The 10,748-nt window shown below is 34.6% G+C and overlaps 3 protein-coding genes across 3 annotated transcripts; 1 reads left to right on the top strand and 2 right to left on the bottom strand.

Moving 5' to 3' along the window:
• Positions 1-257: 257 nt before the first annotated feature.
• Positions 258-5,008, top strand: LOC126674100 (V-type proton ATPase subunit d2). Its single transcript, XM_050368476.2, has 10 exons — positions 258-583; positions 728-848; positions 1,245-1,352; positions 1,430-1,532; positions 2,442-2,522; positions 2,634-2,719; positions 2,888-2,947; positions 3,049-3,097; positions 3,336-3,470; positions 4,602-5,008. The coding sequence occupies exons 1-10, from the start codon at positions 403-405 to the stop codon at positions 4,731-4,733; spliced, it is 1,056 nt and encodes a 351-aa protein (XP_050224433.1). The 5' UTR covers positions 258-402; the 3' UTR covers positions 4,734-5,008.
• Positions 5,009-5,875: 867 nt separating this feature from the next.
• LOC126672220 (NAC domain-containing protein 89-like) lies at positions 5,876-8,293 on the bottom strand. The gene is made up of 4 exons (XM_050366170.1): positions 7,553-8,293; positions 7,441-7,495; positions 6,750-6,813; positions 5,876-6,098 (listed from the first exon to the last, which is right to left on the bottom strand). The coding sequence occupies exons 1-4, from the start codon at positions 8,291-8,293 to the stop codon at positions 5,876-5,878; spliced, it is 1,083 nt and encodes a 360-aa protein (XP_050222127.1).
• Positions 8,294-8,508: 215 nt separating this feature from the next.
• Positions 8,509-9,821, bottom strand: LOC126672219 (NAC domain-containing protein 105-like). The gene is made up of 3 exons (XM_050366169.1): positions 9,065-9,821; positions 8,839-8,914; positions 8,509-8,578 (listed from the first exon to the last, which is right to left on the bottom strand). Exons 1-3 carry the CDS (start codon positions 9,819-9,821, stop codon positions 8,509-8,511), a joined length of 903 nt encoding a protein of 300 aa, XP_050222126.1.
• Between the last annotated feature and the right edge of the window lie 927 nt (positions 9,822-10,748).

Raw genomic sequence — 10,748 nt, 5'->3', positions numbered from 1 at the left:
AATAGCTTAAACTTTGACGGGGCAAATTGCCAATTGAGGGACAAATAACTTACAAGTTTAGGGTGCAAATTGCCAAAATGGGGCTAATTGCCCATAATATGCAAGTTCATGACTAAATTGCCCACAAAGTTAATTCGTGTGTTAATTGCCCATTGCGTACAAGTTGAGGGGACAAATTGCTACTTAAATCTTTTTTGGCGCAACGGTTGTGTGCAATAATTTTTCATCTTTTTTTGATAGATAAAATTGGTTGATACAAATTAGTCCTTCCCTGTCCTCCATTTCATCACACATTCCCTCTCGATCTGTGCATCATATACGGTGTCGTTTTGTTCGAAGAGGAGCCTCCTATACTGGTTCTTCTTCCTCCTTTGCCTTAGATCTGCACTGATACAAAAGAAAATGTACGGCTTCGAGGCGTTAACATTTAACATTCACGGCGGTTACTTAGAGGCGATCGTCAGAGGACACAGATCGGGGCTATTGACGGCGGCCGATTATAACAATCTTTGTCAATGTGAAACCCTGGATGATATCAAGATGCATCTCTCCGCTACTGAATACGGTCCTTATCTTCAAAACGGTACCGTTTCTGTGTGATTGACTTTTTATTTACTGTATAGATCTTTAATTGCTGTTTTGATGAAGATTGATTGAATTTATGATTGCAATTTTGCGTTATTATTGTCAATTATTTATTTATAAGCTGGTGATGATTTGATTGCAGAGCCATCTCCGTTGCATACAGCTACAATTGTGGAGAAGTGTAGTCTTAAACTTGCTGATGAGTACAAGCACATGTTATGTGAAGCCACTGAACCATTATCGTCCTTCTTACAGTACTGCACGTATGTCGGACTACGATTACTACTTTTTTACTGGCTAATTCTTGTTTTATTATTGAAAATTTATAATAACTGTCGGCGAAATAGTTAAAATGTTCTAGTTTCTTAGGAGATCGATCAATTAATTGATTTTATCTGCATTTATTGTAAAGTAGTTTTCATAAGAAAAAAAATGAGAGTGCTAGTTAAGGTCAGAGGGTAGGGATGGAAAAGTAAAGGGGGATGAGCTTGGATTTGAGAGGAATAGGAGACTTGAATGCAAGGCTCACACACAATATTTGAATGTTCTGTCTAGTACTTTTGGCAATTAATTAAGCCCGTGCGAATTCCTCCTTGTTATATCCAATATGGAGAATTCATGATTATTTTGATTTATTAATCCTTCTGTGATTTTAATAGTTACGGTCACATGATCGACAATGTTGTCTTGATTGTCACTGGAACCTTGCATGAGAGGGATGCTCAGGAGCTTCTGGAAAAATGTCACCCTTTAGGCATGTTTGACAGGTATTTGCCCCCGAATATTACGCCTTTCCTGACCTAGTTTATGATCCTTAATTTCTTTAACTGTTTCTCTCCCTCAGTATTGCTACCCTAGCTGTTGCTCAGAATATGCGGGAGCTGTACAGGTTGGTGCTTGTTGACACACCATTGGCTCCATACTTCTCAGAGTGCCTCACATCAGAGGTATATATTACTGATGCTTGTATCGCTTTGCAGACTAGGATCTATATAACTGCATATTAAAGTGCAAATTCTAGTTTTTCCCAGCAACAGGCAGACAGCATTATAGTGAAATAATTTGTGTAACTCACTGTTAACCCCCCCTCCACGAAAAAACATAAGCAAAAAAACAAAGCATTAAAAATCCATGCTTATTGATTACTTAAGCTAAAAGAAAGTTTAGCTTTTCTTATTTGATGGTGAAATATTGAAAAATTCATTTTTTGATGGACACTGCTCTTTTACCCTTAAATCTTGTTCTTTCTCCTTTACCATTTTCTTTGTTTATCATCTCACTTATTTATTCATCATCCATTAGCAATTTTGGAAATTGGTATTAGGCCTTCCCTTAAAGACTTCAACCTTGCCCTCAAAGTTTGAAATTGTCACCGAAGGAAAATATTTTTTGTTTTTAGTTGTTTAACAGGAGTTTTGCTTAATATCTTGGCTAACTCAAATCAACTTTTTGCGATTGCCTGCTTTAAATGATAAGTCTGATTGAAAATACTGTTTCCTTTTCTAAAGAAAGAAAATCGAATTTTCTAATCATCCGGGTTCTTTTTTTCAAAGTTCCAATGTAGTTAGTTAGAAGTATATTGTGTTGGAATGTGGTTGAGATGGGGCAGAGACACCTGTTTCATATTGTAAAGAAATGCATGCATATTAAGCATTTTGAAAAAGTTGGGTGGGGCATTTGATAATCATGAAACCATCAAACCTAACGGAATGAGGGATATTTTTGGCATTTATAGAAATTCATGATGCAATATAATAAACCTTCAGGGAGAGTAGAATTTTCACCCTAATTTGATTGAATTATTATTCTTTGTTTATTTATTTTTGGATCTCACTATTCATTTTCTACATTTTTAGGACTTGGATGACTTGAATATTGAGATTATGAGGAATACCCTGTACAAAGCATATCTGGAGGATTTTTACAGGTTTTGTCAGGTGAGACCTCCTGAACTTGGGGGGAGATTTGAATTTTCTCCATATTCATATCCTTGTAGGGTTTATGCAGCTTTTATATTTTATTTACAAGTTTCTTGCATATTTATTTAGAAACTTGGTGGCGCCACAGCTGAAATAATGTCTGATCTCCTCGCCTTTGAGGCTGATAGAAGAGCTGTCAATATTACCATAAATAGGTATTTTTATGATTCTAATTTTATGGTAGTCTCTTTAATAGGAAAGAGAACAAAGAGCCAGTGAGTTATTATGGTTTAACTTCACATGTTATATTTTCTTATGAGTTTTGATGACATTAACTCCCCATTTTTTATCCTTCTAATGTCAATGTGTTTCATTTCATGTAGCATTGGCACTGAGCTTACCCGGGATGATCGTAGAAAATTGTACTCTAATTTTGGCCTACTGTAAGTTATTTGCTTATGCTTGAAATTAATTTACTTTGCCTTGGATCTTTATGATATTATTGAAAAATTTCCTCTGACAATGGGTATCTATGTCAAAAAAGCTATCCATATGGTCATGAAGAACTGGCTATCGGTGAGGATTTAGATCAGGTTTGTCATCTGCCTAAATTTATGAAATAGATAGAAGAGTTTGGGTTGCTGTCTAGATGCTCCTGTTTGTTCTGTCTCTCTGCTTTTCTAAAGGCTTTCATCTTGTTTGATGCTAGTAGATTTTTCCCTTGCGTGGATTATGTGATCCCACTTTTAAACTTCATTGTGCTTTTTAATTTACTATATTGTTGTATTGCTTATGTTTATTTATTTGTATTCTATTTGTTTTTTTTTGTAGGTTCGAGCTGTGATGGAAAAGTATCCTCCTTACCAGTCCATCTTTTCTAAATTGTCTTATGGTGAAAGTCAGCTGCTTGACAAGGCATTTTATGAAGAGGAGGTGAAGAGGCTTTGCTTAGCTTTTGAGCAACAGGTTTGTATACGGCTTCATATAATACAATAAACAAATCTTCTACTTTTGGTTTTCATGGGATATTGATTTAGGGTGTGTTTGGAATTTCTGTTTGGTGTTAGAAAAATGATTTTAGAGTTTTTTGAATTATTCATATGATATTTTATTTTTTTTATAAACTGATTTTTGAAACAAATACGTAGTTACCTGTTTTTCTCTAACAGCTGTCTTCAAAATTTTAAAGTTAATTAATTTTGTTTGTTTCTGAGAAATCACTTTTTTTAAATTCAATGCCCATAATCCTCTTCCTGAGCCTTGATTCTTTCAAAAGAACAATGTCAAACATCCTCGTAGTCTCGACAATGACTTGAGTTTTTCTTACGGAGTTGCTGTAGTTGGTATTTACAAAGGACTTATATGTAATAAATACTGAAACGAAAATGTTGAAACAGAAACAAAAAAAATATAACATTTTTTTATAGGAATAGATTATAAATATAGAGTTTTGGAATTCTAAAAGGGTTTCTGAAATAGGAACTAAAACTTAAGGTCCGATCAGTTTTCATGGAACATAGCGAATGATTACCCCTAGGGTTGCAGTTTAATATCTTTCCTTGTTGCCTTTAGCTTCATATAGTGTTACTAACTACTTTCAGTGCTAAATTACATGAACACCTCTACCTTTGGTAATTTTCACTTACAGTCTCTCAATTTTCTTCTCTCTCTCAACTTCTATTTTGTATTAATTGTGTTCCTAACATCACTCAAGCCCTGTTTCTGTTAAAATTTAATGACTTGGCGGTCAACTGGAATTCTTTTAAGTCATACTAAATGACTTCACTTGAAAATTTTCGGTTCAAATAAGACTCTAACTGGCCGCCATGCGATTAAATTTTCAAGAAAATGGAGGTAATGGCAAAATACTAATACAAAATAGAAGTTGAGGGAGAATGTAATGCGAGTTGAAGTTTAGAGACTATAATGGGAGAGAGATGATAAATGAGGGACTCTTAATGAAAATCACCCGAACATCTGTGTGAAATCCATGTTTAATCATTACTCAGCAAATTATTCCACCCTTATTGGCCCTTATTCACAATCAAATGTCTTCATTCATTACAAACTTATCAAAATGTTGTTTCTGTATTGCAGTTTCATTTTGCCGTATTCTTCGCATACATTAGGTTGAGAGAGCAGGAGATTCGGAATCTGATGTGGATTTCAGAATGCGTGGCTCAGAACCAGAAATCAAGAGTTCATGACAATGTTGTCTTCATTTTTTAGGCGGCTATTAGAAATACTTCATCTCGCTGTTTGCATAATCTGCTGTAAATTGCTTCTTCATGGACAGCTTTTTTATTATTTTAAGTTGCGGAGATTGCGCAGCTGCACTTTCTTTTTTATTTCAGAATATGTTTTTTAAAAATAAGTTTATTTAAATTTATTTTTTAATGTTATTTTGAAGGATGAGTGTTGTGTTCTAAACGAAAAGATGTTATTCTTGAAGTGAATTTGTATTTGATGTAATAAAAATTGTTGAAGAATTTTACTGATACTTACATGAATATGTATATTTAAATCTGATTTAGATTATGTTACTATTAATGCATGTGTGTATAATTGTAGTTGGGTTTTCATCTATTTTCAGCATCCTATAATATTCCCAATTTAATTCTAATTCCGACTATTCCACTTTTGAGACTTACAATATTTATTAATTAAAGTGGGTAATTTGAATTTATAAGTTTTTTTATATTAATTTTCACCTTTTCTACATTTTTTGATTTTTTACTCATAATTAATTTGCATTTGTTATTTACTATATATTTAATATTAATTTTTTTATGTAAAATATTGTATGTTTTGTAAATTTAAAGATTAATCAAAAATCAATAAAAAATCAACTCAATATCAATTAAAGATCAACATCACTGGCGGTGGACGGCTGGATTAGGACAAAACGGCAGTGGAGAGTTGGATTTTTTAAAAAACGGCGCCGGTGAGGAAAAATGAAAAGATGGAGAAACCGATTGCGATTATTGGTTTAATTTTTAGCGACGAATTTAGAATCCGTCGCTAAACTCACGAAAAAAGGCGGATGATATCCCGCCAACATTAACGACGAATAAAAAATGATTAAAACACTTATTTGATATGCACTATTAAACAGTTGAAACACTAAACTTAAAAAAAATAAAAGCACATACGCTCAAATAGTCTATTTTGAAAAGTTGAGATGTAATTTATCCAAAAGAAAATTAAATTATTTAGATGGGATGCAAAAAAAAAAGACCGGCGGCTTGAGTTTGAGAGTTCACAGCGTGATTATCCAAGTTCAGACAATGTGTATTTAGCAATGTTTCAAACTGAATATGGCGGCAGCAGCTCTGAAGAAGGCGGCAGCAGCTCTGAGATATAATCACCAGTCACCACCTCAGAATTGAGCAATTCATCAAGATGCTTCGCGCGCGGGAAGGGTAGGAAGTTCTCCAAGAAAGTAAAGGACTTCGTCTTAGTCTATCTACTTGTTGGTGTTCCCATTCCAATGCATCTTCTCCATTCTCAGGATATGCCGAAGGCGGCAGCGGCTCTGAAGAAGGCAGCAACGGCTCAGACAAAGCAACAGCGGCTTGGAAGAAGTGATATAATCTTCAACTGCAAATGCTTGATCATTACTTCCACAACTATAATTATATTGAGTAGTATGTTTTAATTTCCTCCAATATTTTTATAATTAATTATCAAAAAAATATTTATAATTGAAAAAAAACTATTTTATCTGTCCTACTCAATATTAATATTTAACCTCCGTATAAATGCAAAAACCATGACTAGATGAATGCAATAGTTATGTTCTTCTATTTTCTTGGAAAATTTATTTTAAATTTTTCAAGATATGTAAGCATACAAATCGATTTAATCATTACCCTAAAATCAAATTATAATTTATACATGATTCATCCATGATGTATTTTTAATATGATACAACATGAAACATTCTTTTAAAGGAAGTATTTGGATGAACCAAACCAATATATACAGATCATAAATTTGAAACATCCACGTATAAATCTCTAACTTTGTATACTCTAATTCTAATCCTAAAATCAAGGATTTGAACATAATAATTGTACATAATTGAATCTTTTAAATATTGAATTTGTTTCTTATTCTACAAGATTGAATGTATCTCTGCATTATTACGTTCTTTATAATGTTTTTACCCTAAAATCAAATTCCACATGTGTGGTGTTCTATTTCTTACTCAAATCCACAGGCTTGGTGTCAAATTACATTTACTTTTCTTGGGTGTTACTACTTCTATGAATCCTCTGCCTAGTAAATTTAGAGTCTTTGGGAATTGCTGTTATTAGAAGCTTTTTATAAGTTGTTTAATGGTCGAAGTACTTTTCGTGAGGTTTCAGAGAATGTGTGTATGCTTTATCCCTCAAGTGTTGTTCTGACGAGCAAATTTGACGCTGCTGAGATGCAATTGTTCCTTAATTATTAGGTCCTGAAATTAGTTAATTGTCAAAGAATTGATTACGCCTGAGCGGTATTCTTTGATCCTTACTTATGTATGATTCGTTAGTCAGAATTGTTGTTTTCGAATTTGCAAAAAGGAATGTTTTAATTTGGTATCTGTAGGAAGAAAAGACATATCTTGGTATGATTGTGACTACACAACTTATGAAGTGGTGAACTCCATATGCTATAATTAAATCAAGCTTTCGAGTCAGGATTCATTGACAGAATGGGCGGCAATGTTTCAGCATTACCATGAGTTTTGTATTAGAAGCTATACATAGAAACAACTCTTTTGTTATCAGAGCAGTAGCATGAATTTATGTGACAAGAAATAATTAGTTTGGTTTATTTGCTTTCAAGTCAGCTCTAAAGAGGGCAAAGCAGAACTATTCAAGATTTCATTCCTATTCTCTGTTTAGAAGTACATTCACAAGTCACAACCAAACACTTACAAACAACTAACAAAGAACCGAAAACGCATCTAAATTTGCAAGCAGGATACTCGAATATACCCTAATCTGTGTTGGAAGATTATTACACAGCGAGCAGGATTATTGAATATACTCAGCAGTCACCACCTCAGAATTGTGACCGTCATGCAGATAATCCCAGAAAGATGAGAGTACATCTTCAACTGCAAATTCTTCATTGCTTCCACGTGGAGCTAACCCCTTATCATCATAATAATTTGCATGTACTCCACCCTCTTCCAAATAAACTCCACCCTCAGCTTCAATCCTGCATCCTTTGTCTTCATCAGTTAGAGTCGCAACAGCCTCTCCATTGTGTTGTTCAATCCGGCATCGTTTCTCTCCACTCTCAAGTACCGCAGCCTCCTGCTTTCTTTTCTCCGTCTGTTTTCTGCCAGGTTTCAGTTCACAAATCACAAAATCCCAGCCCCTTCCCTCCACACTGTACTCCGTCATGATCCAACACCGGTCTTGGTCCGGTCTCGATTTGTTCCAATAACTGAAACTCTTCTTGTAGCCTACTAAATCAGAAACATGAATGGGTGATTTCTCACCGGAAGTCGCACCGTGCCATCCTCCGCCTCCAGAACCAAACTTGCGATCAATGTTGGTGCCGGTGCCCCTCGTAGCCTTCTTCTTTAGCTTGGTGTGGAAGAAAAGACGTTCAAGATTATTCTTCTGCTCTCCACCGAATCTTTTCCAAATCTCCCAAGGCTCTTCGTCACCGTAGAAATTGCAGAATGGAACAGGAAACTCCCTAGCAGAATCTTGACGGTTGTTGATGTGGAGAAGATAGAAGCCCACAAGTTCTTGATCAGTAGGGTTAAATCTAAATCCAGGCAACATGTTTCTCAAAGCCTAGCAGTACGTAGCACAAGTTCTTGATGGGTAGGGTTCTTGATCAGTAAATATAATTCTCAAACCCTAGCAGGAGCACAAGTTCTTGATCAGTAGGGTTCTTGATGAGTAGGGTTCACTGAATATAATTCTGAAACCCTAGCAGCGTGATGTGTGTTTATATAAGAGTAGTGAGTGCAACACTTACTTACAATTCCTCTTACTCAACGGACTCTCTTCTTTCTTGCTACAAAAGCAAATACTTCCTCTTCTATATCAAATTCTATGCTTATCCTTTTGTGATATCAAATTACAATTACTATTCAGTAAGCACATTTTGTGATATCAAATTACATATATAGTCACATCTTCTTCTTCAAAACTTCCTATTTCAGATCAATTGAGCAACTTTCACAGCAAAATTTCATTACATGTGAGCAGTGATCAGAATTTTGAATATAAATTTATACAACACACTCATTAACAAACAACTAATAATGATCACACTATGAATAATAGGATAACCATATTATCATTATTGAATATGAATTTACATTGACAGTAAAATACTAATTAACAAACTACTAACAATCATAGATAACACAGTATGAATAATAGCATAATCATAAGCTGTGTCAAATGATTAAAACTCTACATAACAAAAACTGGTCTAGGAAGTATAAAAGCAATAAATGTCCCTAATTAGCATCATAAAGCGGCAGTTCAAAATCCATCAGCTCCAAAAATTTCCCTCAAAAAATCCATCCAAATTCTCCTCACCTCCCTCTTTTACTTCAGTGTTCGGCTCTGCAAAGTTAGACGGCGGAAGCGGCTCAGAAGTGAGCAATTCATCAAGACGTCCCCAGTCCAATGCAATATCATCAGCAGTCACCACCTCAGAATTGACACCGTCATTCAAATATACTCCACCCTCATCTTCATAATTTGTACGTTCAATCCTGCATCCTTTGTCTTCATCAGTTAGAGTCGCAACAGCCTCTCCATTGTGTTGTTCAATCCGGCATCGTTTCTCTCCACTGTCAAGTACTGCAGCCTCCTGCTTTCTTTTCTCTGTGTGTTTTCTGCCAGGTTTGAGTTCACAAATCACAAAATCCCAGCCCCTTCCCTCCACACTGTACTCCGTCATGATCCAACACCGGTCTTGGTCCGGTCTCGATTTGTTCCAATAACTGAAACTCTTCTTGTAGCCTACTAAATCAGAAACATGAATGGGTGATTTCTCACCGGAAGTCGCACCGTGCCATCCTCCGCCTCCAGAACCAAACTTGCGATCAATGTTGGTGCCATTGCCCCTCGTAGCCTTCTTCTTTAGCTTGGTGTGGAAGAAAAGCCGTTCAAGATTATTCTTCTGCTCTCCACCGAATCTTTCCCAAATTTGCCAAGGCTCTTCGTCACCGTAGAAATCGCAGAATGGAACAGGAAACTCCCTAGCAGAATCTTGACGGTTGTTGATGTGGAGAAGATAGAAGCCCACAAGTTCTTGATCAGTAGGGTTAAATCTAAATCCAGGCAACATGTTTCTCAAACCCTAGCAGTACGTAGCACAAGTTCTTGATCAGTAAATATAATTCTCAAACCCTAGCAGTAGCACAAGTTCTTGATGAGTAGGATTCACTGAATATAATTCTGAAACCCTAGCAGCGTGATGTGTGTTTATATAAGAGTAGTGAGTGCAACACTTACTTACAATTCCTCTTACTCAACGGACTCTCTTCTTTCTTGCTACAAAAGCAAATACTTCCTCTTCTATATCAAATTCTATGCTTATCCTTTTTTTTATAAATTCTAATTCAAACTCTTATTTAGGAAAAATTGTACCAGTTTATCACTTTTTAAAAAGGTAAGATAAACATAGAAGTAGGATATTTAATTATTTAATGTACACTTCAAAATAATTAACTGATTTTAGAAATCTTGGAACTTTTTTTTCTTTCTATATGCTTTATTTGATTATTTTTACTTATTATATATATTTGCACATTATAACAAGAATTAAATTAATTAAAATAAAAAAAATACATAGATTTACGACCCTATGTATAATGGATACAAATAAAATATAATCCTTACTAGCTAGCTAGTAACATCTGTAGTTCCGTATTTGCTATATTGGGAAAGTAAATTCAATGCTAATATGATGCACATTAGCAAATGTTCATTACAAATACGCATGCAACCTTTTCTTTTAATTTTTTTAAAACTTTAGAACTTTTTCTTAAATTTTTAAAAGAATTAAATTAATTAAAATAAAAAGAAGAACATAGATTGATGACCTTATGTACAATGTATATAACTATAATCCTTACTAGCAACATCTATTGTTCCGTATTTGCTATATTGGGAGAGTAAATTCAATGCTAATGTGATGCACATTAGCAAATGTTGTTCGCTCATTACAAATATGCTCGCAGCCTTCTGTTTTGAATTTTTCTAAAAAAATTAA

The sequence above is a fragment of the Mercurialis annua genome, linkage group LG3, assembly GCF_937616625.2.
Source record: "Mercurialis annua linkage group LG3, ddMerAnnu1.2, whole genome shotgun sequence".
Taxonomy (NCBI): domain Eukaryota; kingdom Viridiplantae; phylum Streptophyta; class Magnoliopsida; order Malpighiales; family Euphorbiaceae; genus Mercurialis; species Mercurialis annua.
This window is presented reverse-complemented; position numbering and strand designations above follow the sequence as displayed.

What these genes read in the sequence shown, in the direction of transcription:
- LOC126674100 (XM_050368476.2), top strand. Translation starts at nt 403, where the DNA reads ATGTACGGCTTCGAGGCGTTAACATTTAACATTCACGGCGGTTACTTA. An exon ending in CGGTCCTTATCTTCAAAACG is followed by an intron (nt 584 to 727) that starts GTACCGTTTCTG and finishes ATTTGATTGCAG; the next exon opens with AGCCATCTCCGTTGCATACA. An exon ending in ATTTTTACAGGTTTTGTCAG is followed by an intron (nt 2,523 to 2,633) that starts GTGAGACCTCCT and finishes ATATTTATTTAG; the next exon opens with AAACTTGGTGGCGCCACAGC.
- LOC126672220 (XM_050366170.1), bottom strand. Translation starts at nt 8,293, where the DNA reads ATGTTGCCTGGATTTAGATTTAACCCTACTGATCAAGAACTTGTGGGC. An exon ending in ACGGTCACAATTCTGAGGTG is followed by an intron (nt 7,496 to 7,552) that starts GTGACTGCTGAG and finishes CTTCCAACACAG; the next exon opens with ATTAGGGTATATTCGAGTAT. An exon ending in AGATGCGTTTTCGGTTCTTT is followed by an intron (nt 6,814 to 7,440) that starts GTTAGTTGTTTG and finishes TTCTAATAACAG; the next exon opens with CAATTCCCAAAGACTCTAAA.
- LOC126672219 (XM_050366169.1), bottom strand. Translation starts at nt 9,821, where the DNA reads ATGTTGCCTGGATTTAGATTTAACCCTACTGATCAAGAACTTGTGGGC. An exon ending in CACTGAAGTAAAAGAGGGAG is followed by an intron (nt 8,915 to 9,064) that starts GTGAGGAGAATT and finishes CATTTGACACAG; the next exon opens with CTTATGATTATGCTATTATT. An exon ending in ATTAGTATTTTACTGTCAAT is followed by an intron (nt 8,579 to 8,838) that starts GTAAATTCATAT and finishes ATATCACAAAAG; the next exon opens with GATAAGCATAGAATTTGATA.